The 20,037-nt window shown below is 44.2% G+C and overlaps 1 protein-coding gene across 1 annotated transcript in view; it reads right to left on the reverse strand.

Moving 5' to 3' along the window:
• LOC137647322 (protein melted-like) overlaps nucleotides 1-20,037 on the reverse strand; it is a 55,108-nt gene that overhangs the window by 10,267 nt on the left and 24,804 nt on the right. The window contains exon 6 of the mRNA XM_068380725.1: nucleotides 11,031-11,168. Coding sequence (XP_068236826.1) covers nucleotides 11,031-11,168 — 138 coding nt within the window. The remainder of the gene's footprint in view (nucleotides 1-11,030; nucleotides 11,169-20,037) is intronic.

Here is a 20,037-nt window from a genome sequence, read left to right on the forward strand (position 1 = left end):
CATCCAGAAAGCTTTGAACGCTATTTCCTTCTGAATGCTCTTGGCACAAGGTGCATTTCCCAATTAAGTGCATTGCACATCACCCCAAAACGCTCTACAACTTCTACCGGAGTGAGCGCGTAAATGACGTGTCACCATGGAATGTCCAGATTTCTCTTCACCCAACAGACCTAAAGGTATTGACCCTGATTACAGGTAGTAATCAACTTATGAACAATGCAACTCTAGACTGTTTGACTTTACGACCATTTTTTAGCCAATGAAAGTACTGCATACTAATGGGACAAATATTTTCTTAAAAATAATTTAATTAGCTTAGTGTGCTTTCTTTCCTTTCTTCCAAGGAAAAAAGAAGTTTTACATATTTTGCATGTCATACTTTGTGGAGTTCACATCACATGTCCCATGATATCATATTTCTGGTGAGAGGCGCTGGCAACCGAATGATTTCCGTTCTGTGTATAACCCAGTAACTTTATTATTTCCATCATCGAAACATCATCAAGTGTTTCAGTGGTTAGTATCAGTTGTTATGAGAATACAGGTATACCTAGACTCAAGTCGTTTTGAGTGAAATCGGTTGTCAAAATATAATACATGGAAAAATAAAAAAAAGTTTTGAGGTACAGTATTTTGTTTGACTTTCTGTCTGTCTTCCACTAGTTAATTATCATATGAATTTTCTCTCTCTCTCATATGGTTGTGATCTCAAGCCTATTGCGAATAGCAAAGAATAATTTTAAACTCATTCAGTGTAAATAACAAATGCAAATTACATCAGTACCAATTTGTTGTAGAATAGTTTTCATAAATTTTGTTTATAACTATTACAGTATGGTCCACCTTACATTTCATTAACATAATTTCATAATAAATATAATAAATAGACTTTTTAAGAAAATATACCATATCGACAATGAAATCAACTTTAACTATGCTAGTCTAGCTGACAAAATGTAAACAGAATTGTGGTTAAGTTCTCGGCAATCTTCATCTTTCTCTAACCTTTTGACAATTTTAATGGTATGTTAAAGTGTTATTTTTGTTTAGTACAGTATATATAAAAAGAAGCTTTCTATTTCCCTGTGGGTGTTCAAGGTTTTCAGACGTAGGCTGGCTTCATTTATCAGCAGTGAATAGCCTAATTTCGATAATGAGACGGCAATATTTTGTCACATTTCAAACAGTATAGATTTGCTTTAGAAAGATTTGTTTTGTATAGTACACAGTATAGTTTATAAAAAAACTCTCTCTCTCTCTCATAAAATCTTTGTTGCTTCACAAAGTTTGTCATATTAAAAATCAACCATGATTCAAATTTTCCCTACTTTCTCCAATCTCGCACCATCTGTCACATCCGCCATCAGTTCCAGGACGTTTATGTGCAAGTTCTTTTCTTCGGGAGACCACTTTCCCTTTGCTGATTCGTCAAGAATATGGGCTCCCCATCCCTCCTTCGATGTGTCCGTGAAAAGCAGCACCTCCGGAGGATCGATCGCGAAGGGCATTCCCTTCAGGGTATTCGTCCTGTCGCGCCACCATTTCAGGGTTTCCTTCGTCTCCGTGGACACTGTGACTAACTTAAGCGGGGACTCTCCCTGGGACCAGAGTTATTATAGGTTCCACTGAACCGCCCTTAGCTTGAGTCTCCCCCGGGGGACTAACTTCTCTAACGACACCACGTGGCCCACTAACCTCTGCCAGTCTTTGGCTCTCCTTGGAAGGTTTGATAGGAAGGGGAGAATTACTCGGTCCAGATTTTCTAACCTCTCTGAGGAAGGGAAGGCCCTCCCTAACTTGGTGTCTAGAACCATCCCCAGGTAGGTCATCCTGGTGGAGGGTATCAGTTGTGACTTTTCCTCCGACTCGTCTTTCCCGTGACGGTCAAGAGCAGCCTGGGAATCGACAACAGGACTGTCTGAGGCGACGGCTGACAGAGGGTACGTACCTCTCACCCCCTTTCGGTCATCGACGTACCTTCTCCCTTGGTCCTGGGAGCTTGGTAGAGGTCTAGGCCTAGGGGTATGACAGATTCGGTCGGTCGCCACCTCCACTGCACTTTCACTTTCCTTACCTTTAAAGGCCTCCAGTTGTTCTTTAATGGCCTTCAACTCGGCCGCCAGGCTAGCGTACCGAGGGTCATCCGTAGATACGGAACCTGTAGGAGGTGCAGGAGTTACTACCTCAAGGGAAGGATCAACTTCCAAAGAGGAATCAATAATAGGATCAATAGATAAATCTACGCTAAGTTCGTCTTCCTTACCACTAACAGACTTAGACTTAGACCTAGAAGCTCTCCTAACTCTATCGAGCTCTAGCTTACGCACATAGCGCTTCATAATTAACCAATCTTTCTCATCCAAAACCTTACATTCCCCACACCTATTATCAAGGGCACAAACAAAACCCCTACAATGAGAACAAACAGTGTGAGGATCAACCGCCATTTTGGGTAGTCTCACCTTACATTCCTCATTCGCACAGATACGGTAATGACTCTTTTCACTCATAATGAAAAACAGCAAAAAAAAAGGCTAAGAGAAAACAAAATACAACGATCGCCAAAACCCCAAATCAGAGTACTTCACCAAAAAAGCAGACTGGTACACCGAGCAGGGAAAGCGAAGAAAAACTCTTAATGACGGACCGTGTTATCGATCCGGCCGGCAGAGATGAACTGGAGAACAGAAAACGGGAATGATTCCTCCTACCACCCTTTAACGGGTGTTACCACCCAACCACCACAAGGCGGTTGCCTAGTTTTAGAAAAATTCTGCCGAAATAGAGATAATTAGCTATGTATATATAACTGCCAGGTAAGTATTCACAAAACTTTGTTTTATCATAAAAACTCCATTTTTGAGAGCCGAAAGATCTATGACCGGCCTCCAACCCTCTGTTGCCTTCTCCACCAGGAAGAGCCTGCTGTAGAACCTTTGGCGAGCATGACCGACACTTCCTCCTGTAATGCCGCCTTCAAGGAGTCCTTGGAAGCCAACCTCTCCGCCTGTCAGTCGGGAATTAGAGGGGGCGGGTCCGCCAGGAAGGGAACCCTGTACCTGTCCCTCAGGACTTCTACGGTCCATGGATCTGCTCCGTTGTCCCGCCAAGCTTGCCAAGAGTGTTTGAGGCTTCGACAGGAGTAGGGGGCTTCTCTCCCTATTTTCTCCTGGAAGCGCGGCTCGAACGTCCTCTTCTGGAGTTTGAGTAGCTAGGCCTAAAGGAGGCCTGCGGAGTCGTCCTTCCCCTACGGGGAGGCTGTGAGGCTTGCCGCCAGGGAGTCGAAGGGGAGTCTCGTCTGGGTTGAGCTGACGAGGAGTGGGGACCGTCTGGAGCAACTCTTCTGTGCGTGGGACGCCTTGTCGCCAGGGCCTGGACTCTCCTGCCTCTTTGATCTTCCTAACTCTCTCCATCATTTCCTCCACTGCCTTCAGGGGGGGAAGACGGAGTCGCTCTACACCGGAATTTCCTTAGGCACTTCGCCTCCCTCTCCGGTAGCCTACGGACCAGTTTATTGAGGACAGTGTCTCTCTTCCGTAGGACCCAGTTGGCCGTCTGCGTGAGGGATTGGAAGGTAAGGAACTTCATTGCCTCCCCCCCCCCCCCCCCCCCCCCCCCGAGCGGATCAGTTCTTGAAGTAATGTTTGATTCTCCGGCACAGAGATCATGAGACGACTAGAAACCTACTAGGGTACAGGCCCACCAGTCCAGGCAGGACGTGACGTTGACTATATCCTGGGCCGTGTCCCCCATCATCGCGGCATCCGCTGGGGAAAAACACACTGGGGCAGAGGAGGCCCTGTCTTCCGCACTACCCTGGTTAAGCATGGCTATCGCCGCTAAGACTGTGCGGGGACCCGCGCGACGCCCGTCCAGGACGTAAACACGCTTCTCCCTATGTAAGCCTCAAAGTAGCTTGAAGAACCCTTGGGCCCTGAGGGAGTCCGCTTGACCCACGACATATCTGTCGACATGGTCCATCCCCAATTTTACGTCCGGAGCCAGAGAAAGAGTTAAAGACGGCTTTTGTTGGACAGTTTTGTCTACTAACCTTTCCAGACCCGAGAGCCAGGCCTGCTCCGTCGAGGGTTTCGGGTCGTCTAGTCTGTGGTGCCACCTGATCAGCGCCAGCACCTTTCTGTAGGAGGAGACGTCATCTGCCGAGCACACTCCCCCTTCTATTAGACCTTCCGCCACCTGATCTTCGGCGTCGGGCACCCCGTCGATCACGGATGGAGCCATGTGGGAGGCTAGGTCCTCTCTCTCCCGCCGTACCAATGGCGCGGGAACTTCCATCACCGGTGGATCCACTGAAATGGAGGTAGCCGTCATGGGTCTACCCGTTGAGATACTACTGCCCGGGTCTTACACAAGGTAAGGCAATCTATACAGACAGACATACTACTGCTAGATAGTTATGGGGTCCTTTGACTGGCCAGACAGTACTACATTGGATCCTTCTCTCTGGTTACGGTTGTTTCCCTTTGCCTACACATACACCGAATAGTCTGGCCTATTCTTTACAGATTCTCCTGTCCTCATATACCTGACAACACTGAGATTACCAAACAATTCTTCTTCACCCAAGGGATTTACTACTGCACTAATTGTTCATTGTCTACTTTCCCCTTGGTAAGGGTAGAAGAGACTCTTTAGCTATGGTAAGCAGCTCTTCTAGGAGGACACTCCAAAATCAAACCATTGTTCTCTAGTCTTGGGTAGTGCCATAGCCTCTGTACCATGGTGTTCCACTGTCTTGGGTTAGAGTTCTCTTGCTTGAGGATACACTCGGGCACACTGTTGTATCTAGTTTCTCTTCCTCTTGTTTTGTTAAAGTTTTCACAGTTTATATAGGAAATATTTATCTTAATGTTGTTACTATTCTTAAAATATTTTATTTTTCCTTGTTTCCTTTCCTCACTGGGCTATTTTCCCTGTTGGGGCCCCTGGGCTTATGGCATCCTGCTTTTCCAACTAGGGTTGTAGCATAGCATTTAATAATAATAATACCCCCTCCCGTAGAGCTCTGTGGGGCCGGGGGTCTACGATGCACTTCCAGTTGCTCAGGACGCTTGTGTAGAGCTGCCATGGAACCGGGGATAGGGGCCATAATACCGGGCCGAAGGAGCGGCTCTCTCCGCTGGGCGGATGGAGCCAGTGCCTTCGTGGGCTTGGGCTTGGCGAAGCTGACTTGTGCCGACGGCTTCGGGCGACGGGCAAACTGACTGGAGGCCCCGTGTCGCGAGTGCGAAGAAGCGGCTCTAGGGAGCCACCCGGATGAGCCTGGAGCAGAGGCTGCCTTGATGAGTTCGCTGTGGGGAATGGTCACACGGACCCACTCATCTCTGGACGAACGCCCTTTCTTGTGTTTCCTCTTGGAGGTCCTTGCACGTTTTCTGGACGGGGCTGACCGGGAGCGAGACCTCCTCCGGGACTTCCACTTCTTTCTCGACACCCGGGGACCGGAATCTTCCGAGGAGGATGAGTCTGACGAGGATGGTGAAGAGGAGGAAGACGAGCCCGCCGAGACCTTCAATGCTGATGTAGGGTCCACGTGTTGTTTCACCGGCGTGAACGGCTGCATAAAGTCAGGCGGGAGCCTCGACGACGGCGCCGGGGGAGTCCGTGTAGGCTTCCTGGAAGCGAACCAGCTGCTGAAATCTTCCTCTTGCCGCAGCGGCGACCTGAAGGGTGTCCTAGGCGCCGTCCACACAATGGAGAAGAGGTCCGACGAACCTGTCGGCGGTCCCTCCTTGTCCACTTCTCCCCCAGGCGCTGAAGCACCTGAAACACATAGCCACGATGCGGGGAAAGGGGCCGGAGCAGTCTTCCCCCACACCGGGACATCGGTCGAGACGGGCCCTGCAGGCACCAGAACCTCGTCTCCCCCCGCCCCCCAAGCAGGCCCCCCCACACGCTTGCGAAGAAACAACATCCCCCACATCGGGAACAACAGGCTCATGGGGAGCGGCAATGGGCCGCTTCCCTGCAACGGACTTACCTCGTCAGTCTACTCTGGGTAGGGGAAGGTGAAGGGGAACCTCTCTCTGGAGGAGCCGTGGGCGACGCCAAGGGCGAGGCGGTGCCCGCCTTCCTAGGGGATCTTTTGGACGCCTTCTTGCCAGGACTCGTACTCCGGACACGTGGCAGACGGGAACACACACTACCCCTGCACGACGAACACAGGGTATGCGGATCAATCTCCGGTTTAGAGAGCAACGCACCACACAATTTACCGGCATTAGGCCCCGGGCAGCGACAGTGTTCCATAATAGAACACAAAAGCACCAAGCAACACAAGAACACAGGGGAAAGAGGTGGATGAAAGGAATCGGTAAACACAAGGGGACACAAAGGGTCGCACGGGATATGAGAGAGCAGCGAGATGTTAATCACGCCGTGACCAGAAGCTTACTGGTGACCGAGACCTAACCCCACGCTCTCGCTGACCCGGGTCGCCTCAGGCCGAGTATCCATCTGCCACAGAGGGACCCACTATAGAAAACGGAGATAGGGGAAACTACACAAAATTATGGTCGGTTGGGAGGAGAATCCCAGATACAGTGGAACCTCTACATCCGAACGTATCTACATCCAAATTTTCCAACATCCGAAGTAAAATTCGAGCAAATTTTTGACTCTACACCCGAATTTTATTTCGACACGAAGTAAGCAATTTTCGTCGTACCGGTTGTATGGTTGTATCCGAATTTTTCTACACGCGAAGTACAATTCGAACACGTTCCTACTCTACACCCGAAGGTTTTTTTCGACACCCGAAGTAAACAATACTCGTACGCGTAGTCGGTGCTCATAGCGCCTGAAGTGTTTTTTATTTCCGCCGATAGAAGGCAGCACATCGACCTCGGAGGGACGCTCATTTAGCGCGGCTTGGGTCAGTCCTCTGTTCTCGTCGGCTTCTTGCGGTTGTGCTCTGTGCGTTCTGCTATTAACTCTGTTTTAATCGTGATTTTTTACGTGCATCCTTTAACGGTAATTTACGTAAAGTATGGGTCCTAAAAGGCTTAGTTTTGCCAGTGGTAGTGGTAGTGGTGAGAAAAGGAAGAAGGAAATGCTTTTAAGCAGGAAATTATTGAAAAACATGAGCGTGGCGTCCGCGTGAGTGAACTTGCTAAACAGTATGGCCGTAATATGTCGACGATCTCGACAATCCTTAAACAGAAGGAAGCTATTAAAGCAGTGAAACCTTCTAAGGAGATCACCATAATTTCAAAACGCCGTACCCCTATCATAGAAGAGATGGAACGACTTCTACTAGTGTGGATTAAGGACAGAGAGACCGTTGGCGACACCATCACCGAGACCGTCATCTGCGAGAAGGCGCACGCCATCTTTACGGACTTGAAGGAGAGCTCTGGGGATGATGCTGGGGAGAGTTCAACCGAGCCTTCCTCAGATGATTTCAAGGCATCTCGTGGCTGGTTCGAGAAATTTAAGAAACGGTCTGGGATTCATTCAGTTGTTCGCCACGGAGAGGCTGCTAGTGTGGACACAAAGGCTGCAGCTGACTTTGTCAAGAACTTCGAAAAGATCGTGCAGGAAGAAGGCTACGTAGAGCAGCAGGTGTTTAATTGTGATGAAACCGGGCTGTTTTGGAAGAAGATGCCGAGTCGAACCTACATCACTGCCGAAGAGAAGAAATTGCCTGGGCATAAGCCAATGAAGGATCGGTTGACTCTTGCCCTATGTGCCAACGCTAGCGGGGACTTTAAAGTCAAGCCCTTACTGGTTTACCATTCAGAGAACCCTAGGGCCTTTAAAGCACACAACGTCGATAAGGATCAGCTTCATGTTTTCTGGCGATCCAACTCGAAGGCCTGGGTCACTAGGCAACTCTTTGTGCAATGGGTTAACAAAGTTTTTGGCCCTTCTGTGAAGAAGTATCTTCATGAACAGAAATTGCCTTTAAAGTGCCTGCTATGCCTTGACAATGCACCCGCTCACCCCCCCCCCCCCCCCCCCCCCCCGGACTTGAAGATGATATCTTCGATGACTTTAAGTCCATAAAGGTGCTGTATCTTCCACCGAATACCACCTCTATCCTCCAGCCCATGGACCAGCAAGTCATCTCTAATTTTAAGAAGCTGTACACCAAGCACTTATTTAAGCAGTGCTTTAATGTCACGCAAAGCACCAACTTAACTTTGCATGAATTTTGGAGGAGCCACTTCAACATCGTGCACTGCTTGAAGATCATAGATCAGGCTTGGGTGGGATTAACTCGACGGACCCTCAATTCTGCCTGGAAGAAGCTGTGGCCTGATGCAGTTTCTCCCCGAGATTTCGAGGGTTTTGACCCCGAACCTGATCCCGTGGTGGGTGCAGCGGAAGCCGTAGAGGAAATCGTCTCCCTTGGCAAGTCCATGGGTCTGGAGGTCGACGCAGATGACGTTACGGAACTCGTCGCCGAACATCACGACGAACTTACCATGGATGAGCTCAAGGAACTCCATGCTATGTCGGAGCACATGAGTGATGACGAGGAAGGGAGCGAGGAGGTAGAACATGTGTTAGGTTCGGCGCATATAAAAGAGGTGTTAGGAAAATATCAAGACGTGGTCGTCTTCATCAACAAATACCATCCAAAGAAATTGCAGGTTTGTCGTGTAGTTTCTCAGTTCGACGATGTTTGCCTAACTCACTTTTGAAACATTCTGAAAAGCCGTACCAAGCAATTATCTATCGATAATTTCTTTTAAAAAACTGCGAAGCGAACTCGTGATGAAGAGGATGTAAGTGATTCGAAGAAAACGGCAGAGTGAAGCGGAAGAAAGTGAAACAAAGAAAACGTAAAAGAGTGAAGCGAAAGAAATTCAGTCAATTTTAAGTGTAGAGAGTGAAAGAGATTAAAATTACGTAATCATCAAAAAGAAAAAAAGAAAATGTAAAAAAAAAATATAAAATAAAAAAAAAATAAGCTAAGTTATGTTAAAGTTCACTTAGTGTAAGTTAGAATAAGTTACGGTAGTATACGTTTATCGTAGTTAACCTCTCTACCTCCTCGCCGCCCGTCCGTCTCCTCTCTGCGTAGCAAGACTAACAACACCTGCGCTGGAGTTTCTAAGGTAAAGTTACGCTAAAAACCAGTTTCTTATTTATCATTTTTTTGCTAATTCTTCTTATTTACATGTCTATTATCTAATTTAGTGTTAATTATTTTCATGGGAAAATTATGTGTAGTAGTTTATTAAGAAGTTATCATAGGTTTTTGGGCTCAACCACGGATTAATCTTATTTCAATGTATTCTTATGGGAAAATTCGTTTCGACATCCAAACATTTTCTACATCCGAAGTTGGTTCTGGAACGGATTAAATTCGTATGTAGAGGTTCCACTGTACTCCTAAGAAAGTAGTTCGAGGTAAGTACTCCGTGTTGGAACGAATGGATTTTTTGAGAGGAGGAATCCTTCTGCCTGATTCCTATGCCTTTTTTTTCCAGGCACTAGAAATGTTATAGAAGACTTTGGAAGCCCATCCTTTCCTTCTCCCTTAGGATCCTGCAGTGTCAACCCTTACATTGAGTTTCGACCGAGCGGTAAGTTGGTGGCATCTGTCTCCTCAGCAACAGAGGCTTCAGGGATGGAAGCCACAGCCATGGGCATCATGCAGGTGGTCTCTTGGATTCATGTCACACTGCACTGCTCAGGAACAGTTGGCTATTTAACTAATGCAGAGGTCTTGTCCAACACCAACAAGAAAAAAGCCCTGATGGGCTAAAGCAGCCGAGTTCCTGATGCACCAGGCGGCCAACTGTGTGTTGAAGTGACAGGATGCCCTGGCTACCAAGATCCACAAATTTATCAGCTGCCTAGCAATCTGAATCTACGAAAATCTTTGTTTGTGGACCCTCAACTCTTCCCTGTGGAAAGGTTGATGCAGCCACAGAGAAATGGACACAACCAGTTCTCTCTTCATTGAGCCATGTCCTTCTGACAATCACAGGCCTCTACTTCCAACAAATCTATGGCAGTTTCACAACTGTTACAGCCTTACAAACTTTCACAGAAGGAAGGCGCCTGCCCTCAAGTCTCGATCTTGAAGACCCAGAACCAGCCTTTTTAAGGGTAGTGGATAAAAACTGATAGAGGCCTCCAAACTTCCTATGACGCGACATTCAATGTCCTTCAGTTCGGGTACCACCTCCTGTTCAACTCTCCCCCTTCTCTGATTCCACCACCACCATCAACAATATATTTCTTATTGCCAAGAGTCTTCAAAACAACTGGCCCTTCAAGCACAAATCAGGGCCATGTTGGAGGTTGATAATGGCTCTCTATGCTTCTGGAGGTTGCCATTGACCTGAGCCTTGCAACAGACTCTGTTTAAGATGGAAACAGTAAAAACAGTCAGGGCTTCAGAATTCATGATTATTATAATATAGACTTAAAGGATGCCTACTTCTAAATCCTAATCCATCCGACCGGCAGAGTATTCCAATTTTGGGTAATCTATTACGCCTGTTGACCGGCCCACAAGTTTTTACGAGATATTTTACTCTAGTATTGGTACGGGAAATTAATGATACTAAAATGATCTGTATGTATTTGTAGACAAATTTATCTTTCCTGCATGTACTATACAGTACTTTATTCTTCTTTTAGTCCTTTCTTCATCAATCTATATTATTTCGGTTACTTTGAATATTTCTCTCATGGTATTGATTCTGATCCTGTCTATTTTTGTAATTTCATTATCATCTCTCTCCTACTTGAATTTTCATATTTTGGACCTTTGTTGGTCACATAAAAATCATTGCTGGTTTAACTTTTAATAGGGTAATGAGTTTTTCCTGGTCATGCAATTAAATAGTTAATATTAGCAATCAATTAAAGACTTAAAAAAAAATACTTGCCCTGCAATTCTTTCAGATGAGTAGATGTTATTAATGTGATGTATCAAGTTTAAAAGCACAAGTAAATTTTAAGATCAGTGCATCCCTGGTATATTGTTTTAAGTATAATAATGACATGACTAAAAAATAGCTTTTACTTGAACTTTATACACTTACCTTGGCTTTAAGTACGAAAGACTTATTGTCAGTGAAGATTTCAAAAGCTTTGGGAATGTGTCGGCTGCCTCCTCTACTGACTTTAACAGATCTTATTTTGTGGACATCTATACCTCCTTTCTCAGCCTTGTCTTGTTCCTAAAATTGAGATTTCTAAATTAAACCTTTGTTGAGACAAGAAACTACAATAGTATATAACTTCCATTTAAATAATAACTAATTCTAAATGCTCTACCATTTAAATAATAACTAATTATAAATGCAATTTGTATTCCAAACAATACAAACAATCCACTTTTAATAGGGATATGATTTCGACGAAGTGGGAAATGGCCGTTAAAACTTTGAACAAGGTAGTAGTTGCAGACAGGTGGACAGTAGGCTCTGCCCTCCCTTGTTAGTGGAGCTCATTTGCATCTGGCGGCCAGTTCAGCACGTAATGGTACGGCTGCTGCAGCCCAAGGGCCGCTTAGAAGGAATAGGAAAAAGACCCAATATTCTTACTTGCAGCTATCTCAGGACCATGGGTAAAGATATCAAGAACCTATGGGTTTACTCCTCTAGGTAGGTGGGGATAAAGGTTATCTGTGTTTCCAAACTCCTGCCTTCGATTTGCGGCAATAACAGGTTCTTCCTAAATGCTAGGATAGATTTGATATCTCTGACTTTTGTGCGCACGTGCCCAGGATGGTTCTTCCATTCTGTCATTTGTTGTAGGATAAGAATGTCTGATCATTCCACAAAGAAAGAAGGCAGTTCTTGGATATCTTCTTTACTCTTTGGGGGTTGAGATACTCCATTGCTTCAGTTTGAAGTTCTGAGTCATGTTTAAGTAGCGCCTTAGTGCCCCTACAGGCCAGAGAAGCACTCAAACTGGAGTAGAGAATGGCTTCGTTCTGGGTCTTGGCCACAAAAACTTCAAAACAAAGGTAAAAGAGACCTTTTGCCATCCTTCAGTATAACTTGCGACATAAAAACCGTCATGCAACTCGGCTACGTTTTCCCAAGCCTAGAAGGAAGGCTCTCTTGAGTGTCATATCACAATCTGAAGCCAATCTCATAGACTCGTACATTGGTGATAGCAAGTCAGATAGCCCATCTTCTTCTAGCAATGGCGTGGAGTTCCCTGGGAAGACATAACTTTTCTGAAGTTGCTCAATACCACAGACAATTCTCACAAAGAGGACAGGTTTAAGCCATTCAGTCCAAGAGCTTGACTTAACAGACAAGTGATAGCCTTTCACAGCAGACGAGCTGCTCTCTACAAAGATAGATGAGGAAATCGGCACTCATTTGCAGAGGTATCACTAACCATCAAATGTGGATGGCCCACTTTTCCAGGTAGATATCCAGACATCTGTGCAGTGCCTTTTGATAAAACTTTTGCTCAAAGGAGATGTTGGACAGTCGCCCACCATAATACCTCTGCAAATGGGGATGTCAGAGAAGAGTGGGCCATAGGCTTACATAATTCTCCGAATGCCTTGACAAAGAGCATCAGCAGATACAGATAACCTTTGCTGTGTGGCCACTTGGGAGCCCTCAGCATCATCCTGAGATCCAATGTCTTCAATAGTGTTGCTTAGTGAGTAAAGCAGGCAGAGGGGTAGAAAAGCTTATCCAGCCATATTGTTTCAGGGTTGCTGGAAGGCACTGCCAAATACTGCTGAAGGGTATGGTACTAGCAAACAAGATGATCGATGCCAAACCTCAAAGAGCAAGAAGCCTTGCTACTGAGTGTGATGGGTATGAAACTGGTAAGCAGAATACTAATAGTAGCAGACAGGTTGATCGATAGCAAACTCTTAACGGCAAGGAGCCTTGCCGCTGAGCAGGGATGTAGGGACCATTGCAATTCTACAACTTGCCCCCTTGGAACAGAACATGTCAGCTAGTACAATACTCCCTACTGGAAAGAGCCTCGCCTACAGCTCTTGTGTTGCCAACTGCCCAAATGTACACCTGCTTTGCCAACTCACACAGTCTGTGAAACAGTGCCCCCTTGTTTGTTGACATAGGCCACTAAAGTACTGTAGTGTTTTCGCTCATCAGCACTACCGAGTGCCCTATCAAACTCTGCTGGGAAACTTACAATGATAGCACTGCAACTTGCATTTCCAGCAGGTTGATTTGCAGGCGTTTCTATTCTGTAGGACAAATCCCGAGGCCAGCTGTGCGGCTTACATTTACAGCAAGGGGATACGCAGGCGATTTTCTTCTGTGGACTATACAGTATTCCTATGGCGATCACATTCCTCGGGTATGCGCATCATCCTTCCTTGGATGTTTCTGTAAACCACATCATTTCTAGAGATGACGGGTCAGTGGGGATATCGCCTGATAAGATTTTTGTCATTGAGCCACCAGGCTAAATAGTCCCATACTTTTAGTTCCACTGGAACCAAATTATAAGGGAGATTTCAGATACCTCTGGAGCAGTTTATGGAAAGTGTCAGTGTCAAATAAGCTTCTCTAAGGACGTGAGATGTCTTAAAAGACGAAGACACTAGAACTTCTTGTTTGTGAAGAGAATGGTTGTGCTAATTTACCTCCTTGGCTGGTGATGCACAGTCGTGTGATGGTATGACGCTCACTGCTGCTGTGGATTCTTAAAATGACAGACCCCCTCACTGGAAATGCTGACTCCCCCTAGCACTGTTGACAACCTCTAGCATTATCTATTAAGGAAAATTCTGTTGTTGACTTGGGGGAAGAAAAAAAACATAAAAAAAAAACACTCCTCCAATGTTCAAAAGTGTGAAGTTAATGTGAAAAAAATTGAATGTCATTCACATTAAACTGTCATTATGAAGCATGGCTGACTTTCAAAACTTATCGTAATATTACTGAAATTAGGATAAATTTCAGGAAAGATGGAAAATGGGAAGCATGGATCTGCTTTAATAATTACGCTGAGGCTTTTAAAGCAATCTGGGAAATTTAAAAAATACAAGTTAAGAACAAGATTACTGGAGAATTATGTAATGCTGCTCCTAGAAGTCTTGAAATATATCACCTTAGTAACTGGTATCATAACAAATCTATGGACACCAAAATATACTCGTTAGCAGAAAGAAAGCCAAAGCCACCCATGTGGATTATTGCAACATAGCAGGGAGAAATTATTATTATTTTGAATTTAGAAAACTAGTACAAAAAAGAAAGTATGCATTATACTGTAGTGTGTGAAGATATTTCTAGACTTGGCAAGAAATTCACCTTAATTCATGCCAAATCTAGGATTTAGTCTTTTATGCTAAATAATATAAAGATGGAAGAAAATTTAATGGTGAATATCAAGCCACATTTAAATTTTAGTTTTGGAAAAGGGGTGTTTTTACAAAGACCTTTATGAATTTAGTGGGGAAGAAATATTAGATATGTGCCCGAGAGAAATGTGGAAGGTTCATAAGATTCCCAGAACCCCTATGATTATTTCAACATTTGAAGACCATGGTATACCCTGTTATGTATATACTATATTGAAGAAGAGAATTCCAGTTTGCCTTTATAAACAGAAACCATTACACCGCTACAACTGCTTCAAGTTTGGACATTCATCTAGAGTATGCAAAAGTGAAAAGATTTGCAGCAATTGTTTGGATCCTGAGAATGGACCTTGTACTTCTTTGGCAAAGTGCCTTAAATGTAGTCAAAATCACAAAGCAACTTATAAGAAATGTCCTTAGAATGACATATAACCAGCACCTGTTCAGAAATCAGATGAGCACATCAATGTGGGATATGCTAGGTGAATTCTAACCAAAACCAAACGTTACGCTTAGGCCTTCGAATCTAAGGATTCAGGACATCGAGAAAGAATTGCAATACCACCTAGACCAGGTAATGTAAAGAATCCTATTGTTGAATCAGCTCCCAAGGCTATTACCATGCCACATAATTCAGATTTGATGTCTCGTCCAAGAGGCACCCCCTTCTAAATCTGCCACTCCTCGGATGAACAGCCCAAGGCTTTCATCTCAAGGTAGCATCATTGCCAGGTTTAGGGGAAAATTCCTATGCTAGGAGGCTATTGGATGCACCTGTCATAATGGAGGTATATAATCCTAATAGCTCTCTATCTTTCAATCAAAAAAGGGGGAAAAACCCATCCATCCCTCCCTCCCTCCCTCTCTTCAACAAGAAAAGCAAAAATACCTATTGCAAATAGGGACAATATTTTATCTGAAAAAGATGAACTTTCAAAACACTAAAATCAATCAAAAATTCAAGTTGAGATCCACCATCCCTCTCAACAAATAGGTCAAAAGAACATTAAAAAGGCAAGTTTAAAAACTCCTAATTTATCAAGGCCCTCTCTGAAGAAGACACTACAGGAAATGTTATATCAAAAACTGCCAATGGGAAGACCTCATCCAAGATGTCTTTCAGAAATAAAACTTACGAGTTTCCTCCATTTTGCAATGGAATTGTCAAACCAAATTTGAAGAACTTACGTGCCTCAGACATGAGCACTCCCCTATAATTGTATGTTTACAGGAGAGCAAACTTGATGCTAATGCTCCTTGTCCTCTAGAGTACTGTATGTTGGCTATAGGACACCATACGATCAACAAGCAGGGAGTCATAGCAAAAGTCTTACATACGTTCATCAAAATGTTACTCAAATATCTTTGCCTATTTGTATCCTTTTGCAGGCAGTGGTGGTACAAATTGATACATACATACACATATACCCAGGCACTTCCCCCAATTTTGGGGGGTAGCCGACACCAACAATGAAACAAACCAAAAAAGGGGACCTCTACTCTCTACGTTCCTTCAGCCTAACCAGGGACTCAACCGAGTTCAGCTGGTACTGCTAGGGTGCCACAGCCCAACCTCCCACATTTCCACCACAGATGAAGCTTCATAATGCTGAGTCCCCTACTGCTGCTACCTCCGCGGTCATCTAAGGCACCGGAGGAAGCAGCAGGGCCTACTGGAACTGCGTCACAATCGCTCTCCATTCATTCCTATTTCTAGCACGCTCTCTTGCCTCTCTCACATCTATCCTCCTATCACCCAGAGCTTTCTCCACACCATCCATCCACCCAAACCTTGGCCTTCCTCTTGTACTTCTCCCATCAACTCTTGCATTCATCACCTTCTTTAGCAGACAACCATTTTCCATTCTCTCAACATGGCCAAACCACCTCAACACATTCATATCCACTCTAGCCGCTAACTCATTTCTTACACCCGTTCTCTCCCTCACCACTTCGTTCCTAACCCTATCTACTTGAGATACACCAGCCATACTCCTTAGACACTTCATCTCAAACACATTCAATTTCTGTCTCTCCGTCACTTTCATTCCCCACAACTCCGATCCATACATCACAGTTGGTACAATCACTTTCTCATATAGAACTCTCTTTACATTCATGCCCAACCCTCTATTTTTTACTACTCCCTTAACTGCCCCCAACACTTTGCAACCTTCATTCACTCTCTGACGTACATCTGCTTCCACTCCACCATTTGCTGCAACAACAGACCCCAAGTACTTAAACTGATCCACCTCCTCAAGTAACTCTCCATTCAACATGACATTCAACCTTGCACCACCTTCCCTTCTCGTACATCTCATAACCTTACTCTTACCCACATTAACTCTCAACTTCCTTCTCTCACACACCCTTCCAAATTCTGTCACTAGTCGGTCAAGCTTCTCTTCTGTGTCTGCTACCAGTACAGTATCATCCGCAAACAACAACTGATTTACCTCTCATTCATGGTCATTCTCGCCTACCAGTTTTAATCCTCGTCCAAGCACTCGAGCATTCACCTCTCTCACCACTCCATCAACATACAAGTTAAACAACCACGGCGACATCACACATCCCTGTCTGAGCCCCACTCTCACCGGAAACCAATCACTCACTTCATTTCCTATTCTATCACATGCTTTACTACCTTTGTAGAAACTTTTCACTGCTTGCAAGAACCTTCCACCAACTCCATATAACCTCATCACATTCCACATTGCTTCCCTATCAACTCTATCATATGCTTTCTCCAGATCCATAAACGCAACATACACCACCTTACCTTTTGCTAAATATTTCTCGCATATCTGCCTAACTGTAAAAATCTGATTCATACAACCCCTACCTCTTCTAAAACCACCCTGTACTTCCAAGATTGCATTCTCTGTTTTATCCTTAATCCTATTAATCAATACTCTACCATACACTTTTCCAACTACACTCAACAAACTAATACCTCTTGAATTACAACACTCATGCACATCTCCCTTACCCTTATATAGTGGTACAATACATGCACAAACCCAATCTACTGGTACCATTGACAACACAAAACACATTAAACAATCTCACCAACCATTCAAGTACAGTCACACCCCCTTCCTTCAACATCTCAGCTTTCACACCATCCATACCAGATGCTTTTCCTACTCTCGTTTCATCTAGTGCTCTCCTCACTTCCTCTATTGTAATCTCTCTCTCATTCTCATCTCCCATCACTGGCACCTCAACACCTGGAACAGCAATTATATCTGCCTCCCTATTATCCTCAACATTCAGCAAACTTTCAAAATATTCCGCCCACCTTTTCCTTGCCTCCTCTCCTTTTAACAACCTTCCATTTCCATCTTTCACTGTCTCTTCAATTCTTGAGCCAGCCTTCCTTACTCTCTTCACTTCTTTCCAAAACTTCTTCTTATTCTCTTCATATGACTGACCCAATCCCTGACCCCACCTCAGGTCAGCTGCCCTCTTTGCCTCACATACCTTGCGCTTTACTTCCACATTTTTCTCTCTATATTTTTCATACTTCTCTATACTATTATTCTGCAGCCATTCTTCAAAAGCCCTCTTTTTCTCTTCCACTTTTACCTTCACTCCTTCATTCCACCATTCACTGCCCTTCTTCATGCTGCCTCCAACAACCTTCTTGCCACATACATCACTTGCAATCCCAACAAAATTTTCTTTTACTAACTTCCACTCCTCCTCTAAATTACCAGTTTCTCTTACTCTCACCTCGTCATATGCCATTTTCAACCTTTCCTGATATTTACTTTTTACCCCCGGTTTTATTAACTCTTCAACCTTCACTACCTCCCTTTTACATCCACCTACTCTATTCCCCCACTCTTTTGCTACAACTAATTTTCCTTCCACCAAAAAATGATCAGACATACCGTTTGCCATACCCCTAAACACGTGCACGTCTTTCAATCTTCCAAACATTCTTTTAGTTATCAACACATAATCCATTAATGCCCTTTCTACTACTCTTCCATTTGCCACTCTTACCCATGTATACTTATTCTTATCTTTCTTTTTAAAGAAGCTAGCACTTATTACCATCTCTTGTTCAACACACACATCTACCAGTCTCTCACCACTCTCATTTTCACCTGGTACACCATACTTCCCAATGCCACCTTCTACCTCTCCAGCGCCCACTCTAGCATTTAAGTCACCCAATACAACTACATAATTCCTTCTACCCAGTCCTTCTACACACCTAGTTAATTCATTCCAGAACTCATTCCGCTCTTCTTCACTTTTCTCACTACCTGGCCCATACGCACTGACAAACGCCCAACATTCCCTACCCAACCTAACCCTTACCCACATTAACCTAGATGATATCTCCTTCCATTCCACTACTTTACCTGTCATCCATTCACTCAGCAATAACGCCACACCCTCTCTCGCTCTTCCCCTTTCAATCCTAGACACTCTACCAGACATTTCACCAAACATCACTTCACCCTTTCCTTTCATCTTTGTCTCACACAAGGCCAATACATCCATCCTTCTACTTCTAAACATACTTCCAATCTCACATCTTTTACTCTCTATCGTACTACATCCACGCACATTCAAACACCCCAAAACTAGATATGGGGAGAAAATACATAATTTGCTCTCTTTATTTGCCTCCAAATGGCATCTCGTATAATGACTAAAATAGCAGCAGTAGGGGATTCGGCATATGAAGCCTCTTTTTCGGTGGATAGTAGGGAGAGGATGTTCTGTGGCATCCTGGCAGTATAAACCAAACTCGGCTGAATCCCTCATCAGGCTGGGAGGAGCTAAGAGAAGAAAAGTCACCCTTTTGTTTTTGTTTTTATGTTAGCTATCCCCAAAATTGGGGGAAGTGTGGGATAGATTAATGGGATATCCTCTGTCATTTCACAAGATATTCTCTCAACACTATTTACAGATGATCTCTCCATATCATTAGCTGGAGCTAGAATGGCAATGGTTGCGAAAAAAATTACAACTTAATTGACCAAATTATTCACTCGGCTGTGAGCAATTCCTTAAAGCTGCAGGTAGTCTGTAGAGGTGAGTATAACTCATAAGCTATTCTTGCAAAAGTTAATCCTGAGTGGGGAAGTCAAGAGCTTCCACCGCTGGTACAGACAAAGTTGGTTCCATTAGCAGAGACTTAGCTTTTTCTCACAAGAGGAAGACTACATGGAGGGCATAAAGAATGAATATCCATATTTGGCTTCTCCATAAATAGGCATACACCCGAGCAATCTGCAAAAAAAATAATCCAAGTTTGTTAACAGAGTATATTTACTACATGACAGCTTGAGTCAAAGTAGATTTCCAGTAAGCTGGCAAGGCATCTTCCACTACCTGCCAGTAACTACAGTAGAACCACGGACTAATGTAATTGGAGGAAGGGGTGTCTGGTACTGGCGTCAGTCCATTGTATCCGCAAAAAACTTCCTAAGGCATAAAATTCACCAAAATTACACCATATTCTATAGGCTACAGACCTACCATATATGCCAGACATGTGGGTAATATCAAAACAAGCAGCCAAGATTAACACACATTAGTTTTTCACCTTTGGATGACGTAATTAAGGAATTGAATTAAATGACACTCATGAAAACAAAGTAATGCAATAAAAGAATGTAAAATGAAGCTCACGAAAACAAAGTTGTTCCAACACGAATACTTACCTCGAACTACTTTCTTAGGAGTTACCTGTAATCTCCTCTCTACCG

This window comes from Palaemon carinicauda, chromosome 9 (assembly GCF_036898095.1).
Source record: "Palaemon carinicauda isolate YSFRI2023 chromosome 9, ASM3689809v2, whole genome shotgun sequence".
Classification (NCBI taxonomy): domain Eukaryota; kingdom Metazoa; phylum Arthropoda; class Malacostraca; order Decapoda; family Palaemonidae; genus Palaemon; species Palaemon carinicauda.